The following is a 20,873-nucleotide window of genomic DNA, read 5'->3' on the forward strand; positions in this document are numbered from 1 at the left end:
CTCGTGTATACCAGGCGAAGTAGTTAACATCTCGCCATCGTGGCGCCACCGTTTTCTTAGTCACAGCCCGGCTCAGGCTTGGCTTCGGCTCAAGAGCCGCCTCCAAGCCCCTGTGCTTAACGTAATTCCGGCTCCAAGCATGGTCCCAGCCAGGCTCGGGACTTTACAGGAACCAGAGCCGTGCCACAGCGAAGTCGCTCACTCGCGTCACGCAAACTCCCTCCGGTCATCGCGTGCTTTCAGATGCGTTTCTGCGGCCGTCTGGAACGCTCCTTCCGAGATTAGGAAGCCACTATGCACTTTTAAATCAAAATTGAAAAACTGCTTTTTGCGTTTAATTAATCGTCCTTATCCCGCACCTCCCATTAGCATACGGTGCCAAAGATGTTCAACTTACGTACATCCGTGCCTCTTTGGAAGCAACTGAGCAGCTCGGCCTGAGCTGGAGTGTAAACGATGCCGAGACAGAGCCGAGCCGCGGCTGCGAATGCGGCCACGAGCAGCAGCAGCCGCCACTGCCAATGAGCCACTGAATGTCAAAACCGGTCCAGGGTGAATGAAAAGCAACCCTGCGAAAGAAGTCACTCCGAGTAGGTCGTGTGGCTGAAGGGGTTTGTGCAAAATAAATATTTTAGTGTTCTTACGTGGAGAGACAGATCGATAGCGGGGTATGGTCTGCTTATTTTGTAGTTTTTTAGACGTGTTCACGACTGCATTGCACGTAAAGAATCAAGTGTTGTTTTAATATAATTTAATTCGATAGTAAAATACGTTGTCTGTTGACATCCCGGGGAGCGAGGTTGGCCGATAAAGAATTGGCTGCGGCGTTATGGACATCTTACTCCGAATCGGTTGGCACTAAACTCGGACCTCACTCTTGCTTGCAGGAGTGGTCTTAACATCAATGGTTTCCTCGCCTGGTAAAATAAATAAATGCAATGTTTTCATCGACGGCTCGGGGTTTGCACGGACAATCCGTGCGTGGAACATATAGCAAGGGTGATCCATTTATAGATACCCCTACTAAATATAATAGGGAGATAGTCGAGAGAAAACTGAATGTTATTTTCAAACGCTCTACATGCACCATCTCCCCCCACCAAATAGCAATACACTTATTGAAAACGTTGTCACGCTTTCACAATATCAAATCAGCCGTTGAGAACCGAGGACCATTAGAAATCAGTGGGGTATCTATACATGGATCCTCCTGTACAGTTTACTGCATTAAAAAAAAACTCAATGCGTTCCTAAACGACACTGTGGCTTTGTGTAATATGCGACGTTTCGGGAAATGCTTCCCCCCCACAATTGCACATGGCCTGAAACGCCATGGATATTGTCCTTTAACGGAGCTACAGCAAATTCCGAACGTGGTTTCGTCGTCGTCGTTGTTTGTGCCCCGATGCGTAGGCACACCAACAGCAGCAGCGAGTAACGCGTTCATGCCCTTGGTACAAAGCACCCCGGGGGTTCACCGCGCTGCTGACGTCTTGTTCGAGACTCTCCACGGGCAGCTTGGTGGCTTCAGGTGGCCCAATACCGCGTCCAAGACATCACCGCCGACACCGCCGACACCGCCGACACCGCCGACACCGCCAACACCGCCGACAGCCTGGGTTCCAATCCAGGTTTCAGCCGCGCCCGAAATGAACGGAGCGTCCTCAAGAAGACAGCGGCGCCGACGGTTCCGGGCGCCGTCACCGATGATCGCTCGCAAGAAAAAACACGCAAAATCGAATGTGTTTTCACTCCGAATCGGTCGATTCTCATGCTCCAAGACAGTGGTTCACAACCTATGGTGCACCCGCAAAGCCGTAGAGAAGTGGTCCGCAGAAATGTTGCAGAAAGGAAACACGAGATTTCGTACCGCCCGTCGCGGTATAGTCAATCAAAACAATGCAAGTTCATGGTGTCCATGGCTTTCCTATGCAACATTGAACCACACCTTGAATAAGAGTTTTAATTTTGAAAAGAATCGTTGTCTGTCCAAGGTGGCCTGCGACGATGTTGCGTGGGTACGTTTGTACGTATGTTGAACTTCTTTCGCACCGTACGAAGCCAACCGTACTAATCGGAGGTAGGGGTTGACAGTGGTTGGGAACCACCGTTACAAAAATACAAATTAGGTGTGACTGCAGCGGAGACGAACCCTGACATGGCAGCGCATCTGAGAGCATGCGAGCCACCCTCGTGTGAATAACAACCAACTGGATGGACCTCGGAAGTAGTTCTGTCGTCATTTTCCAGATAACCTCCTTTAACACGTTACGCTGCTTGCGGCAAGCACCAAATTTGTCTTTTCTCCTATAATGACGAGACAAATAGTACAAGTGGAATATAAAGATAAACGGCGGTTACCATAAACCTATAAAGCACACCCATGTTGCCAAAGACAGCATTCTACACACTTCATTGAACGGCATTTGTTGCTATTAAAGTTACTTAGACGTGCCTAGAGATGTATTAGTCTGGTCACGAAGAGAGTGAGATATGACTTGTCCTAAAAATGCATTTCTTTTGGTAGCTTGGCCCCAAACTCACAGAGCACTCACTCGACCGATAAAACCTCTCTTCTACTGCACAACCCGATCCGCGCCGGGGCCATGCCGAGCCAGACCCACGCTGTTCATTTTGCACCGCGCCGTTCGTCTTCCCATTGCAGAAGCCGAGCCGCTGGCCTCGCGCGCAACGAACGAACCGAGACGCGCACAGACGATACGGTGACGCCGTGTCCCCCCAGGGGGTACCGACATCACACGCACGACGCTGCGAACGAACCGAGACGCACGCAGACGGTATGGTGACGCCGTGTCCCCAAGGGGGTCCCCCCCCACCCCAACGTGTCCGTCCACGGCGTACCGACGTTACACGCAGTGAACGCGTTGTGTGCGCCACCGCTTGGCCCCGCTTGAGCAAAATTCAGAAGTTGCGCGAGGGAAGCGTAGCACGGTTTGGTTTTGGCTCTCATCGGCAAATAGCCGGTAGGAAAAAAACCACCCATGCCGTGATGGGCCCCACGCTGGCTCGGCGTGGATGTGCCAGTTGACAAGGCGTCTAAGTCCAAAACCACGGCAGTTTAAAATAAACAATAACGACGACTCGCGTTACACTGCACAAAGCCGAACTAATCACAAATCGGTTTGAACTTTTATTGTATGAAAAAAAAAAACAAGTCAAAATAAAACTGACGACGCCGTGAGCATTAAACGTTCGCAGGACCCAACGCGCACGGTGGCGGCGAGGGGGGCGGGGGTGGTTAGGGGGGAGGGGGGTGGGTAGATCTGACAAAAAAGGAACGCGATGGCAGGTCGCGTGAAAACACAAGGTGGGGGGGGAGGGTCCAACAGGGATTTGTAAAACCGAGAGGGGGAGGCCCAAGCAGCTGCGAAGGGTGTGCGGGTGACCTGGTCGACAGACGCAGAGAGAAACACGGGGGACCAGATGGGATCAGGTTCAGGTTGACTTCCAATAAAGAGAACATTCCAAACAAGAGCGGCGACACACACACACACTGGCACACAAACATACAAGCGCCCACAGGCACACAAATACACACAAACAGGCACGCGTGCACACACAGACTCACGCACACAAATACACACACACACGAAAACACACAGGCGCGCACACACGAATACACAATCTCATAGCAAGACACAAAAACACATGAACACACCGTAATAACGACCGCCATTCGCCACTAAGTGGCGGTGACGTCACATTAAGTGTCGAAGGCTCGCTCAGACGAGACCATGGGACAGACCCAGGTGCCATGGGTTGGCTGACTGAGATGACTGTCAGATGCACCAGCTGTGTCCCCTACTGTGCCAACTTGTTGCAGACACTAATACATACACACACTCATACCCACAAACAAGGACATGAATACAAACACACGTACACACAAAATCATACAAAGATCCCCCGTATAGCTTTAACAGACTGTTAGGACAAGTGGTGTTAGCGAGCACCACACACTCATACACAAACGAATACACAAACACACACTTATGAACACACACACACTCATACCTACACACAAAAATACACACACTCACAGCCACATTCAAACATGAACATACACAAACATTCGCGCGCGCGCACACACACACGTGCCTCGTGCCTTCCCCGCGCGGCCTCTCTGAATAAACCATAGCGCTGCACCATGCACAGAAAGGCGCAACTGCAAGCAGCTACAGACAGTGAGGGGGATGACCGTTCTCTCTCTCTCTCTGGGTTTATCTCTTGTGCTTCTGGCGAGCCAGGCTCGGGGTCGTCTGTGTCGCGGTCTCCGCCAGGTCCTTCGCCTTGGCGGCCTTGGCCTTGCCCGCCGCGACCTTGCGACCTCGGGCCGCTCCACCTGCATCCGACGAGGGGGGGGCGACAGCAGGCGCTGCACATTGCGCAACCGGCAGTCGTGTTTCCAACACACAAAGATTTACGTCGTAGTTAGTAATTATTATAAAGTAACATATAACGCAGAGTACTTACTACTCGATTTAGTAAAGACAAGTATCCCCCATATAGCCTGAACAGGATTGGGGCAAGTGTTGTTAGCGAGCACCTACGAAGGCCGGCGCGGCACACGAGAGGGCGAGCGGCCAGCAACCACGCCTGGCCGCTGTTGACTCCCGAGTGGCAAAGTGGTGGCTATGCAAGTGGCCTGTAATCCAGCAGCAGCGTGGAGGCAGCGAAGGTTGCTTGATCACCGCACAAATGCTGAGAAGCTCCCTTTCCGTGGGCGTCTGGGAGGAGTCACACCCTGGCTCGCCATGAGAAGGCATTACAGCAAAAATGTGCTCCACCTTTTCCATGTTGATGAGATAGTGTTTCCCTCTCAGTTTTCTTTGGGTGCTCTGGTTTCCTCTCGCATGTAAACACTCGTTGATTGGCCGACAACACCTTACAATCGAGGACTGAAAAGTTTGGGCAGCTGTTGGTAACATCGGCTGATCGCGTGGCTGCGAACCTGCCTGTCTGTGGTTCCTCCTCGCAAGTCATGCGGAATGTCACAAGTTGATATTATTCTAATTATTACTATCACTCACCACAACAAGTTGCACTACAACTCCCCATCACTCACCACCATTACCTCCCACACCACCAACATCAGCACTACTCTACTCCCCCACCACGATCACCACCACTCCCCCTCCTCCATTCCTCTAATACCAATACAGTACCCGCCATTCGCCACTTCGTGACAGTGACGTCACCAGGGCGCCTGTGCCACGCCAGGTGCACTTTCAGGAGATTCATATAAAGCACTTTGAGGCAACGCGAAGTGTTGAAGGCTCGCCGACAGGTCACGGGACAGACCCAGATGGTGCCACCGACTGATATGACCAGAAGATGGACCAGCTGTGCCCACTGTGCCAACTCCTCCCTACCACTCACCACCACCACCGCCCCCACCACCACGATGACGCCCCCGCACCTCTGTCCGCCGCTCACCTTTCCTCGCGCGCGTGGACGAAGCCTTCGACTTGAGCAGACGGATCTCATCCTCCTCCTCGTCCTCCTCCATGCTCTCGTCGAGCTCGGCATAGGACACGGGTGGCCGCGCTCTGCCGCGACCGTTGGCGGCTGCGGCGGCGGCGGCCGCCTGGGAGGAGGGAGTAGTGGCGGGCGACCGTTGCCGTTTCTTACTCAACGGCTCCACCACCACCTCGCCCGCCCCGTCCTCCTGCTGCTGCTTCCTCCGGGCAGATGCGGTCCCGGCCGAACGCTGCAATGAGTCACACCCCACCACCACCACGACGGCGACGAGTCGTTAATAACTTTTAAGGTCGTGCTCATTCCACACAAAGTGCTTGCCACAAATTAATCACAACACCCTGCCGATCTCGTCAAGGAGCATAAACCATCACGTGAACTCCAGTCATCTCGCGCTTTTAGGTGCGCTTCTGCGGGCATCTGGAACGCTCTTCCTTCTCATATGAGGTAGCCGCTGGAACGATGCACTTTTAAATCGAGATTCAAAACGAATTTCTCTCAAACTGCTTTTGTGTTTAGTTTGTTATCCTTCCCCTGCACTCCCATTAGCACGGTTGGCTATGTATTGTGCGAAAGAAGTTCAACATACTTGCGTAGGTACAAGAGCCGAGCGACGATAGTGGCCAAGCAGTAGCGCAGTTTGTCGCACAGGTCGACGGTTCGGGCCCGGCAGTCAGTGTGCCCCCATTACTCCCTCCCCCCTTTTCCCCTCGAGCCCCCCTTTTTCAAGTGCATCTCTTTCCCCCTTTATCTTTCGTAACGCTTTCCCACTAAGGTCGAGCGCTTGAACACGTGAGCTCTGCAAGTCTGTCTGTCTATAGCGGTGGAGGGGGCGGGGTCACGGCAACACTCGTAAAGACGATCCACGAACTCAACTTCACGTAAAGTCGTGCCGCTATTAGGCGCTTACCTGAGAGGACCGGGCACTTCGATCCAACGGCTGGTGGCAAGACTCAACAAATTTTTGTTCAAGTTATTTTTAAAAAAGGTTAAAATAGATGGCTCATTACATTTCTTTTGCACATCGTTCTGGGTGTTTATTGTTTGTGTATTAATCGTGCGCTTGTTCCATGCAGCTCCTGTAAACCCTCCCTCCCCATGCAACTCGCTTGCCGCCGTCCCCATTGAAAAAGAAAGAGCTTCATAGCGCAATGGGTCTGACCATGAAATAAAGCCACCCACTGGGGTCTGCTGCACTTCCAGTACGACTAGAGATCACTTAAAAAACAGACACCTTGACAAATGCATGGACGAACAAATGAATGGCTCAAATGAGCGAACCTGCTTGGCGGAAGTGGCCGCGGGCCTGTCGGTGCGTGCGGGACCGAAGCGGAAGGTCAGCTGGTCGTCCTCCTTGCCCCCGATGGCCCGCAGGCCCCTGGTGAGGATGGTGCGGAGTTTCTGGTAGTCGGGCCGGTCCTCGTAGCCAATGGCGTGGGCGTACGCCAAGTACTCGGCAATCTCGGCTGCGGGAGTGAATAATCATCAGAATATCCATCATTGCCGGAGGAATCCAATGGGCTGTAATATAGCTCGCAGATGTCCGGTATGGGAGTGGGGTCAGAGCGGAGGCGGGGACACAGCACCGCGTGGGAGCGGTGAACCGACGCCAAAAACGCCACGGCGCACTGCCAACGCGGGGCGACGAACGCCACGGAGCGCCGACACACACACAAAACCAGTCTACCACACACACACACCGATGAACGCACAAAGACACAGCTTGACACCCCAGCAAACACAAGGAAACACCACAACACACCGTAACACACACAAAGACTCAAACACACACAAACGCACACCACAAACTACAACGCGTGAACACACCACAACACGTAAACACACCACAACACGGGAACAACATACACACCAACAAGTACCAACACATTCAACGGCACAACACGATGCACCAAAGCACACCGATGCAGAGGACAGCTCTGTGTAAAGTGCACACGCACGCACCTGGCTTCTCCTGCGATGGGGGGAAACACTTGTTCATGAGCTCAGGAATATTGTCCTTGAACCTACGAGTGAGGCAGACAGCGCAAGACTCACACACGGTATCCAGCAACAGCCGTGTGAGGTGTTGACATGGCCCAGCAGAAGCAAAAAAACTTGTCAGGAACCTCCCGAATAAATTAGTCCCGAGACTCAGCGTGGCTGTGGCCGCAGCTGCAGCACCACAGCTATGCTGCTGCCTGCTGCCCGTTATTTGAGTCTCTGCTTCTATGGCCTTAAATCAACAGGGAAGTCCAACCTCTGCAGGTCCCGCCCTTTCTCTTCAGACCTCGCCCCGACTCCGTAGGCCCCATCCCTTCCTGACGAGGTCCCCATTGCCTCCTCCTCCATCTCCGCACCTTTCCTTTTTAAGCCCCACCCACTTCTTTAGGCCCCGCCCCTTCACCCCCCCAGACAAAGGATTGTGGCTGCTACGGGGTAGTGGTAGGGGGCATGAGTGGTGCAACTTCACCACGACAACGGACCTAAATCCCTCTTAGACCAACGATAGAATAATAAGCAATACAGTAGATCATCGATTATCCGGCGAACAATTATCCGGCTTCAAACATTATCCAGCGGTCCCAGGCCAATCTGACGAATCTCTATCACAACTTGTGAAGTTGGATTCCGACTGAATAACCACCTCCAATTCTACACCCCCTGTCATCACCCCATGCAGAGTCTTCGAGATTGGAGTGGTAAGTACAATACAGTAAATACAGTAACTTATTACAAGAGGATATTATACTTTTGTATGTTTATTTATGCCAATTTAATATTGTAAACACATTAAAAACAATAAAAAAACGTAAGATACAACACCTCAAACATGTTATTCAAGAATGTGCAAAAATAAGCTATTTTTGGTAATGATATTATTATCCGGCAATCCGGTGCACAATAAGTCACGAAGCCAATGACCCGAGTGTTGTTATTGTTGTTGGTGGATTTGTGTGGTAGCGGGGCGTCACCTGATCTTGGCGTCGCGCACGTAGTTGGGGTCCTTGAGGTTGTCCTCCCAGGGCAGTTTGCCGCACAGCCACTGCAGCAGGCAGTAGCCCAGGATCTGCACGTCAGCGCGGCGCGACGGGGCTGCACGCACGGGGACACGGCTCGCGTGGTTAGGGTGAGGGGTAGAGGCCGGGGCTAGCGTTTGTGGTTAGCCTGGTGAGGGATACAGGCAGGGGCAAGGCGTCTTGGCTTGCCAGGTTGGTTACAGTGAGGGGTAGAGGACGGCTGGCGTCTGGGTGGTGGCTAGTGTGGTTATGGTTGGAGGCAGGGTTAGCGCCTAGGTGGCTAGTGTCTTTGTAGAAGCTGGGGTAGAGGTCGGCTAGTGTTTGGGCGTGTCCAGTGTGGTTATGGTTAGGGTAGAGGCAGGGCTAGCGTGGTTGGGGTCTGGTTGTCTATTGTGATTATAGGTTAGGATATTGCTTACCGTGTGAAACCTTAGAATCGACAGTCGTATTTGTCAACTGCCTGTCTCATTTGTATCGTCTGCTTTTCACGTTCCGTCCCATTAACTCCATTGCCATAAACGTGACGTGTGCAGCCACCGCTCTATTGTGAATCCACTGTTGGATGAGGGTCTCCCCACACCCGTGAAGGCGCGGGAGAGCAGAAGTACAGTACAGGAATGGATTGTCCCCCTCACTTCCCCTCTGTCGCACTCACCACCTATCCCCTGCAGCCTACAACACACCCGTGTCATGCATGGTGGTCATCAGTCCATCTACTATCCGGAGACCTGTCGAGATCAGGTGCGTTCCCGGGCGATCTGACCGTGGGGCACGTACGCACCTACTCCCTTGTGCGCATCAATGCTGGTGAACTCAATCGTCCCGTCGTGGCAGCGCTTGGGGTCTTCCTTGTACTTGTTGTGAACCCCACAGGGGCCGTAGCGGTACGCCAGGCCATAGTCCACCAGGCTAACCTAAGTCCAAAGGTAAACAAGTCTGTCATTTTGGTACTCAGTCGATATCCTTTAAACCCCCCGTATAGCCATAACAGACTGTTGGGGCAAGTGCTGTTAGCGAGCACCTATGAAGGCTGGAAAGGCACACGAGGGGGTGGGTGGACAGCACCACGCTCGGCTGCCTTTGTCTCCCGAGTGGCGACGCACCAAGTAATCAATTTAGGCCCAGTCAACCTAGGGGAGGCACAGGACCGGTTCAAAAATTCGTCACTGGTGTTGGCTGATTGATATACCAATACCCGCCATGAGCCACGAAGTCGTGGTGACGTCACCGTGGCGCCCGTGCCAGGCCAGGTGCACTTTGAGGAGGTGAATATAAACACGTCCAGACACAGGGGGCTCCGGCGGTAGCGCCGCGTTTGCAGATTGACGCGGAGGTTCACCGCTCAAATACAGCAGGCCGCCCTAGTTAATAACTTTGGGTTGTACTTAAACCGTAAAATAGCGATTCACGGTGGACGTGAAGGATTCCGTGATGTCACTTAAAGAAGATTAGGTCAACTGTCCCAGTGTCACAGTCTACATTTTGCGATTTTGAAAGATTACACCGCAAATTACTTTATTGGGAAACACATCGCTAACGTTGTCCCAGACTGTGAAAAAGTTGCAGAACCCAGAGACAGCAAAACAGAAAGACACACAGAGACACAGATATAGCGAGACATGGTGGGACAGACATAGTGAGACCAAGAGACACACAGAGACTATACAAAAAAAACTAAGCGTCAGAGACCAAAACAGACACACTGAGACACATAGATACAGACAGATACAGAGACAGAGCTGGAGACAGAGACACAAAGAGAGACACGCAGACACAGAGAGACAGAGACACATTGGAAGAGAGACACGCAGACACACAGAGTGACAGTGGAGGAGAGACACAAGAGACAGAGAGACATGCACACAGTCAGGCACCTGGTTTTTATCCTTGAAGCCGAGCATGAGGTTGGCCGCCTTGACGTCCGCGTGCACGTACTCATTGTCGTGGATGTACTCAAGGATGTCAAGCTGTGATAAACAACGTCACTCGTTTAGCCAGCACAGCCTCACCGGGCCTCATGACTCACTTTCAGAGGTTTTCTGCTCTATATGCATGCTTGGGAAATTTCATCGAAGCAAAAACAAAAATAGTCTTCTCCTATAACGCCGCGTGTTTTCACGACGCGAATTGGGAATAATGCGATGAACGCATGAGGGAACACATTTTTATAACGCGAATGTGAATTGGATATAACGCGATTGAGCGACCGGAACTACGTCGCACGAGTAGGAATAATTAAGCGGTCGTACGGCGGCCTCGGCGTAGCGTTGCACGAGGCAGTGGGATGCTGCTGGATGCTACTAGATGCTACCCACGCGCCTCGGTCTTTGTCTGACCTGCGTACGCATCTCACGTGTTATCGCAGAAGTGTGCTTTACCCCTATATTATATATTATAACACGATTTTTCCATAACGTGTTGTTGTTCAGAAACGCTACGACTACAGCGTTATAGGACTAGAGACTGTATATAGAAGGTAACTGATATTGGCCAAACATCCGAATGCTGAGAAATTACCTTAAAAATTACTCAATTGAGATTTCACGCAGTAGCATCACACCCCGACTACAAAAACTTGGCAGAACCCTTCCAGAATAGGGTATTGCGTCTCAGTGAGGCTTTCCTGAGAAAACAAGCTAAATAATAATACAATTAAGGAGGCCTTTATAGTGTCAAACTAGCACAGGAGGCAAACTACTCAATGCATCGATGATAGAGATTGTATACATTTGAGGCTGCGCGCCTTTGGAAGAAACCAAAATATCTGGAGAAAACGCATCCCGTTTTGAGACACCCCACGATAGATTGACAGACGAATGGAGTCAAAAAGACAGTTGGGCAAATGGATGTATGCATGTTGAACTTCTTTCACACCGTACGTGTGCAACCGTGCTAATCATAGGTGCGTGGCAAGGACAACAAGCTAAACACAAAAAGCAGTTGTAAAGAAATCCGTTTTCAATCTAGATTATTTAAAAGTGCAAAGCTCCAGTGGCTTCCTAATATCAGAAGGAAGGGCCTTCTAGACGGCCGCAGAAGCGCATCTGAAAGCGCCACGCGATGCGGTGACCACCGCCTTTGGATGGATAAACAGATGGACAGACGGACAGTCTAAAATACATTCGGCTAGACAACGAGACAGAGCTTATGCACTTTAACACTTTCATACTTTGCTGGAAAGCGTTAACAAATGGCAGTGGCAGCAGCAGTGAGGCATGTGAAGGTGCGTACCAGCTTCAGACCGAGCTGCAGGACCGCTTTCCGAGGAATCTTCTTGCCGTTCTCTTCCAGTACCTTCTGAAGATCGCTCCCGAAACGGTCAATCACCATGAAGCGCATTCTGTCAAAGTGCATATAAAAGAGACATTGGCAACATCAGGTCAAGTATCAAGTGTGCTTCGCTTAACCGTGACCCCCTCCTAAGTAACCCTCTATTAAGGCCACCCATTATTCAACCGCGCGGCGCCGCGATGGCGAGATGTTACCGACCTCGACAGGTATACCGGCGGTTGTGGGTTCGATCCCGACCCTGACGCCTGCTGTATATTTGGAGTTTGCATGTCCATCTCCCCGGTTTTTCCCTCCATATTTAAAATCAACATGCTTTTAGAGTATTTGGTTGCTGTAAATTTGCACTTAAGACAATTCGGTGAGCTACCATTTGTGGCCAGGTCGCTTTCTGAAAAAGACCCATATAGCTCAGTGGGCCTTGACTGGTTAAATAAAAATGGTTTTAATTTAGTAACCCTTGCACAATCTACTGTCTTTACTATGTTAAGCGCCTTCAGTGAAGTCGCTTTGTGTAAATATAAAATAAGATAAGAACCGTGTTGAGGGGAACTCATGAGACCAGGATGAGTCTCATTTGCAAGAGTGACCACCTGGGTCAGTAAATATTACAAAAGTAAAAACAAAAAGTATAGCAATGAAGCAAATAGAAATCAGAGCAAAAATAACTGTCGTCACCCTCCTGAAAGTCAGTCTCGAAACTCAGTGAAGTTGTCCTGGCTAAACCACAAAAACAATAGAAATAATAATAATCTTATCCGAAGCGTCAGACATCACAACTCACGCGCTGCCCTTCTTCTCCAGCATCCCCATTCCCCAGTAGCGTGGAACTCCAAGAAATTTCAAACGTTTCTCCTTCACCCACTTTTCAACTGCAGAACGGAGGGGGGCAGGGTGCAACAGAAACGACAAGATAAAGGGAGGGGAGTGAGCGTGGAGCACACAAGTGATAGCGGCAATGGTTTTATAGAACGGTCTAGCGGCACCTTCTAGGGCGGGCGACACGGTCCGGCCGGTCGCGCATTCGCCACTTGTTGTTGCAGAGGCTCACGGCTCGAACCCTGCAGGCCGCCCCGGTTTATTGGCGCGGAAATGCGCCCGTGTCTGGAATCGAACCCAGGCGCTTGCTTCCCACCGTCAGGCATAAGTGAGCTACGCGGCTGTCCAGCGGTATTAGCGTTGCTGGTAGTGGTAGACTGAAGCTGCATGATGGTACGGTGGTAGAGTGGAAGTGCTGGTGATGTAGTCACGTTGTGGTGGTGGTGTTGACGTTATGGAGGAGGACCGTTGAGGATGCTACTGGACAATTGGAGACAGTCGCCCTCCAACAATAGTGGAGGGCTCACAACAACGGAGTGCCGGGCAGCTAAAATCCAGGAAGTTGGTAAAGTAGGGGGCACAGGTAGTGCACCTGCCGATCATCTGTAAGTCAACCCATGGCACCTGGGTCGGTCCCGTGACTTCCTGCCGGCTAGCCTTCAACAATTCACGTGGCCTCGGAGTGCACCTAGCGTGATTTACACAAGTGCCGTAGTGGCGTCACTACAACTTAGTGGCGAATGGCATCTGTGGTTGTTGACAATAGCGGTGTGAGCGATGGAAGTTGCTGATGCATCGATTTAAGTGGCTGCACGGCCTAGCGAGTGCTTCTGCGAACACGAGGCACCGGCGGTGGCTTGTGACAGCTCGGCAACACTCACTGAGCTCGGGTTTCGCTGCTCTTTGGTAAAACTTGAGCTCCGTGAAGAGGGGCCCGTTCTCATGAGGCTCCTGTGTGGACGATGGCAAAAGTGATATTTTATTAATCATGATGTTATGCCGGGGCCTTCCAAACAACGCTGAAGATCCCCCATATAGTCTGAACAGACTGTTGGGGCAAGTGCCGTTAGCGAGCACCGATAAAGGCCGACACGCCACACAATGGTGTGGGTGCTCATAAATCTGAAAATCGGTCTTGTATACAAAATGTTTCAGATCGATTTGATATTCATTTCTTTAGAACTGCATGTTGTATTTAGTTTATTGTCCTTCCCCCCCCCACCTCCGATTACCACGGTTCGCTACGTACGGTGTGAAAGAAGTTCAACATACATACATGATGACGTCACATTCTGTTACTCATGATGATGTCACTTCCACGTTTTCCCCACCAAAAAGGGCATCGCGTGGCATTGGGTACCATGAAGAGGTGTTAAGTTGACGTCACATATCATGTAAATTACGCAACATAAACATCTAACATTTTTCTTAACGTCATCCCGAGCACATATACATACGTGTAAGCATGTATATACACGCGTAACCCTGATGTGTGTGGTATGAATGAGTGTTTGTTTGGTTTATAACCAGTTGCTGAGCACAGGTCCAAGGGCCCAGCACTATAAAAATTATAATCGCTAAGCGGTGTAATTGAGCAAGGTGATTATCATCACTACCGTCATAACAAGAGGAAAAGATGCAAAGAGGGGAATAAAATTCCAAGTGGAGCAGACGGTTACCCCATCGCGAGCTTTCAGATCCGCTTCTGCGGCCGTTTGGAACGCTCTTCCTTCCGATATTAGGAAGCTACTGGAGCTGTGCACTTAAATGATCGAGGTTGAAAACACATTTCTCCAGAACTGCTTTTTGTGTTTAGTTTGTGGTCCTTCCACACCTCCAATAAGCACGGTTGGCTACGTACGGTATGAAAGAAGTTCTACATAGGTACAGCGCGATGGAATAAGGAGAGAAGGGGGGACATGCCGTGGCCTGCAACGGCGGTGGCCGAGCACAGGGTGGATGCGGACGTACGAATAAGTATACACGGTTTATCTCACCACTTTAATCACATAGTCGGCATCCTCTCCGACCGGCTGGGAGGTGTTCTGGGCGGCTAAAACAAAATCAACAAACGACAACAACGCAAGATCGACACGTCCGTCATCAAACACGCCGAGCGCAGTTAGCCAGACAGCTCACACTGGCACCAAGTAGCGATGTAACGATTCACCCCCCCACTAGCCCGTCTGTCCCCCCCACTAGCTCCTCCAGTTGCCCCCCCACACACCCCTTCGGTTACCCCACCCACACTAGCCCCTCCGGTTACCCCACCCCCACTTGCCCCTCCAGTTGCCCCCCCCCCGACTACTCGTCCCTCCGGTTGTACCCCCCCACTCGCCCCTCCGGTTGTCCCCCTCACCCCCCCTATTTGCCCCACCGTACCGAGGTAGAGACGGCCGAATCCACCCTCGCCCACGGCTCGGCCCAGCTTCCACTCCTTCTTGACGACGTCGGAGAGCACTTCGCCGGGCGCCAGCAGCTCGGGCAGCTTGTGCAGGCCACCGGCCTTCCTCTTGGGCGCCATCTGCAGGGAGAGCAGAGACCGCCAGCTCATGAGTAACGATGACGGAGAGGCCGGGGGTGGGGGACGACGACGTTTTCTCTGTGCCTCATTACAACAGCCCTCGCCCGAAGCCTCCCACACCAGCCAAGCACTACCCCTAACCTTATTTACACGAGCTAATCAGTCGAGCACCACCCACAACTTTATCCACACGAGCTAATCAATCTAGCACCACCCACAACTTTATCCACACGAGCTAATCAGTCTAACACTACCCACAACTTTATCCACACGAGCTAATTAGTCTAACACTACACCTAACCTTAGCTACACCAGCTCACCAAATCCTCGCCTTTCCCCTAACTCGACCTACACCGGCTAATCAGACCCAGGCCATAACCTTAACCCTCATTACACGAGCCAATACCAGAGCATTATAGGTGACCCCCGACTAACGACGGCTCGACTTGCACCCCCCCCCACCACTTTTACGACCTTTCTTATAGTAAGACCCCCACAAAACTCGTATAAATGACCGCCTAACGACTGCTACCGACGATTGGCGCCGCTTTGCTTTTCAGCTCTACGGCTATGTACAGTGGAGCCTCTCAGTCTGCAGCTGCGCCTCCAGCGAACGCAGCGTCTCTTTTGCAACGCTCTTCACTTTTTACAACATTTTATTCAAATAAAAAAAATGTTCGCCTTTTCCTGTCTTAGAGGAGGAAATGTGAGTCACATACATAACAGTACTTAAGGATTTTCAAATGTGTTTGTTTTTATTTAATACATGTTTATAAAAGTAATGTTAAGTTACAAAAAATGTTTGTTAGGGTTATTTTCATTTATTTTCGTGGTCAATTTTGCTATTTTTATGTTACGTAATGGGTTTCCAGGAACGGAACCCCAATGGAAACATTGTGCCTATGGGAAATAAGGATTCGACTGACGACGGCTCCATTTGCGACCGTCATCCAGGAACCAATTAGGTCGTAGGTGTGGGGGATGCCTGTATCCCTAGCAACATCAAACTCTTTTAGCCTCACTAGCCAAACAAACCCGAGCAGTACCCCAAGTGACACTATCCAAGCACACCTTTCCACGACCCCTTGCCACACCATCCAACCAGACCCTAGCACTATCCCTAGCCACATGCGCTAACCAGACGATAGCACTATCCCTAGCCATACTACCCAAACCGACCCTAGCACTATCCCAAGCAACACTATTTGACCAGACCCTGACTGAACCCCAAGCCACACTAGCCCTCGCAACATCACCCAACCAGACCGAGGCAACAACCTCTATTCTAACCCCAGCTGTTCTTATCACCGACTGTTGGAACGCAGCTCAACTCCACATCTGCCTACCCTACGAGCACCAGCCTACAACTGGTGCGCTCGCCGTCACGCTCCTACGCACACCACTCACTTCCTGCGCCACACCACTTACTTCCTTCTGGGCATAACCTGAAAATAACGGGACACTTCTGCGGAAATACACGAGTTAAGTGCTCGGCAGCGCGAGCTGCGATGCAAAAACACAAACCGATAACTTAAAACCAAAGCAGCTGCAATGCCACCAATGTCGTCGGCTCTCTTAAGCTAAGCCAGACCCAGTCCTGCTGCTGCGGTGCTGCTCCGTTGTCAATTGAGGGCGGTGTGTATCAAAAATCGTCTGTTGTAGTGTAGCATGTAGTTACTACGAGCATCCTTACTTCACCCAGCTTGGTGAAGTATGTTCATATTATGAAGACAATCCACACGGCATGAGGCCCTTATCCAGCTGTGGATTGACACAAGGGATGCTACAGGTGCACACTCAAAACAAGTGGATGCAATGTCAGATGCAATAGCTCTAACTTGACAATCAACAACTTTTATTTTCGAAATGGTAAAAAAAGCATTTGAGCCATTAAAAACTGGAGATGCGTGGAAGGCAGAGTGACGCAGTGGTAACGATTGTGCTTCACAGCGCGGGCCTGGGTTCGACTCCCGACTTGGGCACCTTTCTGTGGTAAGTTTCCAAGTTCATATCAAAGGTTTTTTTGGGGTTAGATCACGTTACAATCAGCTTCATCAGGCGATGAAACTGTTTGTTTTGCTGAAACGTCGTACTCGAATTGTAAATGTTGTGAATTCACTCTCTAACACACCGTTGTGCTGAAGTAGTAATTAATAAGCACATTGTTTGCGTCACAAACCTTACTAATTGGCTGTGTCGGGTGGTGGTGGATTTAATAATATATTTACACAATCTAACCCAAAATATCATCCATAAGAAAAACCTTTATTATGGGCATTGGTGGCGAAAGTCTTCATGTTGAGTTTGTAAGTTCTCCCCGTTCCACTCGTTGACCCAGTAAAGCCTCATTGAGTCTCACGACTCTTGTTCAGGAGGGTCCTGTGCAGCAGAGGGTGGCGATAGCCACGTCGCCACTCTCTACCGCGTTCCCCTTTCTGCGTCTCGATTGTAATTCCACGTTTCTTATGCAGAATTTTCAGGGTTTCTGTTTAATGTTTTCATCAATTTCCAACTTTCTCATCCACACGTCATAGCGGGGCAATACACACCGGTTAATCACTTGTCATTCCGGTTAATTTCAATAAAATGTTACGGAACCAAACAAAAACAGAGGTGGCCGCCAAGCAAGCGCTCGTACGTTGAAGGCTCTCAGATGGTGATGTAAATTTCACATCGCCACAAGGATCGGTACAATACCTGCATAGCAAAACACCTTTACAAACGCATTGTTAATGTGTATAGAAAATATGAACTCGTTTCTAAATCCATGGCATTCTCTTCACCCAACCCGAAGCTAAACTTGGGTTAGGGCTCCCGGGGTTTAGCCCCTAAATCTGAAACTGATCTAGGGGTGAGACGGTTAAATCAATTGATCGACTGACAACTGTTATCAACTTGTTTTGTAAACTATTACACGGGCACCATTAAAAGTGGACCCCCCCCCACAGCCGTGCCCAGCACGACGCGCCTGATGATGCCGATAGCTCCACCAAGCTTCGCCCGTGACATCCCGTCCAGCGGCACACATTGGAAATCGAGGCGATACTTTTCATTTTCTGCCCCCCCCAAAAACTTGTGAAAAAGAGCTTCATAGTTCATCGGATTTCTCCAGAATTAATCAATATTCTAATAAAAGATTCAAATGTTCTTGCTATCAGACGAGTCGGGTAATGGTTGCGACAGCGCGACAGCCAGTTGGGAGCAATCGGTGGCTTAAATGGGACACGCCGGCTGCACTCTGAATGTCCCCTACGCCTGCCCAGACACTGAACCTGGGAAACATTGGTGAAGGACTGTCATCATAATCCAATAACAAATTAACGCGTCAGTGTGACATTGCACTCAAACGTCACATTTAAACTCACGTTCGTCAATAACAGTTGTGGCCTTTTAAAGAAAAAGTCTATAATCGTCGTTTCGGGCAATGGCCCTCCCTCACACCATTATATTTGTCGATGTGTTAAGTTCCATTTAACTATGCTTGCGCACCACTGAAAACGCTGCGTGCCACTCAATCGTCTGACATGAGAGCCAGGCAGATTTAAGCAAACTGCGCTCGCTGGCGGCCCCTGTGCGCGTAGTTCGTGAAGCCACTGCTGGATGAGGGCCTCTGGTGGGGGTTGCCTGCACGTGCCTCACCAGTCACCACGCCGGTCAGTGCGGGAAGGGGGGGGGGCATAGGACGACGTGAGAGTACAGCACAACAATGCCGACTCACTGACATTAGCTTGTTTTAGTTTCCGAAGAACACGATTGGCTACGTACGGTGCGAAGGAAGTTCAACATACATACATCAGCCGTCCAACATGTGGCGAATTCCACATTCCTATGCCGGGAGCCCGTACTTTACATGTCTCCAGCGATGTGGCCACTGTAGTCATAAACTGATGTTTCCAAGCCAGTGGCGGATATTCCACATTCCCATGGCATGCCTAGACGACTTCCAACAGGTACTCGATTTACCTGCCCAGAAGAACAATTATGATTGGTCGTGTGTACCCCCCCCCCATCCCCTCAAAACGAACGATAACCATCGAGTTAATGGGTTTTTTAGTGAGGAAACCAAAACGGAGACACCGAGAGTGGAGGCTGCGGGGAAGGCCGCACGATTTTCCCGCGTAAATCAACGACGGCGGCGGCGGCGTCGTCGCGAACCGGAGCGCGACAGGACGCGACGCACGCGACGCACAGACGGCCGCGAGGAAACCGTGAGGGGGGAACGTCTCCCCCCGCTCTCCTCGTTGTGAGGGCGAAAGAGGCACCGTGAGGAGGCTGCGAGCGGGCGGGCGGGTGGGCCGAGGAGCAGTCGGCGGGTAAAGATGGCAGGAGCCGCCGTGAAGGGGAAGTGGAAGGGGGGGGGGGATCCCAGCTGCACATTTCCCAGCACGGATAAGCACGCCGCGACGTAACGGCGCCTCCCATTGGTCCGTTGCGCGAGCGCGTGAAGCGCGGAAGCCAATCGGAAGTGGTGAGACGGCACGAGTCCCCTATGCGGTGTACGGTTTATAACGTGCGATTTATGCTGGGGGGAGGTTTGGTTTAAAAAATATATATATAAGATTATTATGTAATGTTTTGTGTTTTCTTATGGTTTGTTGTTGTTTAAAAACAGCGGTAATTGCACACACAATGTGCACGAATAGGGGGGGAGGGGGGGCAGCTGTGAAAATAGCTTTATAGCTCATCGTATTCCCGCGGCGTGAATGTCCGGGCTCTCTAATGTGATTCTCACCGCGCTACTGCTGCTACTGCTGCTGCAGCCACTCCGGCGTGCAAGTCTCTGGGGCTTGAAGCCGAGAGACTCCACAGCCTCCAGAGGGGCGCACGGGCGTGCATTGGATTCTATCATTATATATTATTATATAGGGACCTCTATATATATAGATATATATAGAGGTCTCTACGTTGTTACAGAGAGCGCTGTGACATTGCTACATCTTGGGTGAGCGATGCAACTCTACTACCGTGCTGTGTTTCATGGGGTGCAGAAGGCAGCTCCTGGCGGTGGCTCCAGTTCACAGCGTCCGTTCTGTTTCTGCCTTTCTATGAGAAAAAGTTGGGAAAACTCACAACTATCCAAGGTTATTAGCGGTTTCTCGCACCTCCCATTCGCATGGTTGACTACGTACGGTGCGAAAGAAGTTCAACATACACACACTTAGGGGCCATCCATTTAGTAGGTACCCTCGCGGACCTTTGCACCCCTCCCCCGCCCATGCGTACGGACTAAAGTGACTAAATGGATGGCCCTTTAAGTTACTATGGGAGGGGGTGTCCACAAGTGCTAGTTCCCATTTGCCTCTTAGCGCCAAGCAAACTTATTTACTAAACCCCTCGCCTCCCCCCCTCATTCCCCAAGAGTGGACTGGCCCTCACCTGCGTGGCAGGCCGCTGCGCCGCCGCCTCGGTTGCTTGGGGCGCTCTGCACGTTCCTTGGGGTTCCCTTCAACTTCTCGAGTTCCCCCTCAACGCTTTGCAGACAAGTCTCGCTGATGCCTTTAGTTGGGGTTGCCATGCACCACTGACTTTCCACAAACTGTTACGCAGTTCGTTTTACCCCTCCCCCCCCATGTAATGATGGGCGCCACGGTGGCCAGGAGATGTTAACTACCTCGCCTCGTATGCAGGAGGTCGTGGGTTCGATCCCGGTCCTTGCTGCTGTAGATTTGGAGTTTGCATTTCTCTCGCCCCGTGGTCGCGTGGTTTTTTCTCCGGGTCCGCCGGTT

The 20,873-nt window shown here is 51.1% G+C and overlaps 2 protein-coding genes across 3 annotated transcripts in view; both read right to left on the bottom strand.

The window, feature by feature from the left end:
- Window positions 1–20,873, bottom strand: part of LOC144949033 (ectonucleoside triphosphate diphosphohydrolase 5-like) — a 274,189-nt gene that overhangs the window by 215,132 nt on the left and 38,184 nt on the right. The gene's annotated exons all lie outside the window — the stretch shown is intronic.
- LOC144949031 (serine/threonine-protein kinase VRK1-like) lies at window positions 3,138–19,500 on the bottom strand. 2 transcript variants are annotated; one of them, XM_078878822.1, is made up of 13 exons: window positions 19,410–19,500; window positions 15,006–15,147; window positions 14,621–14,676; window positions 13,505–13,574; window positions 12,589–12,676; window positions 11,748–11,856; window positions 10,391–10,483; window positions 9,298–9,430; window positions 8,472–8,592; window positions 7,462–7,523; window positions 6,781–6,965; window positions 5,458–5,731; window positions 3,138–4,363 (listed from the first exon to the last, which is right to left on the bottom strand). In XM_078878822.1, the coding sequence occupies exons 2-13, from the start codon at window positions 15,145–15,147 to the stop codon at window positions 4,242–4,244; spliced, it is 1,455 nt and encodes a 484-aa protein (XP_078734948.1). In that variant the 5' UTR covers window positions 19,410–19,500; the 3' UTR covers window positions 3,138–4,241. The 2 variants fall into 2 exon arrangements, with proteins under 2 accessions (XP_078734948.1, XP_078734947.1); XM_078878821.1 differs by having other exon boundaries at window positions 3,138–4,396.

The sequence above is a fragment of the Lampetra fluviatilis genome, chromosome 52 (genome assembly GCF_964198595.1).
Source record: "Lampetra fluviatilis chromosome 52, kcLamFluv1.1, whole genome shotgun sequence".
NCBI lineage: Eukaryota > Metazoa > Chordata > Hyperoartia > Petromyzontiformes > Petromyzontidae > Lampetra > Lampetra fluviatilis.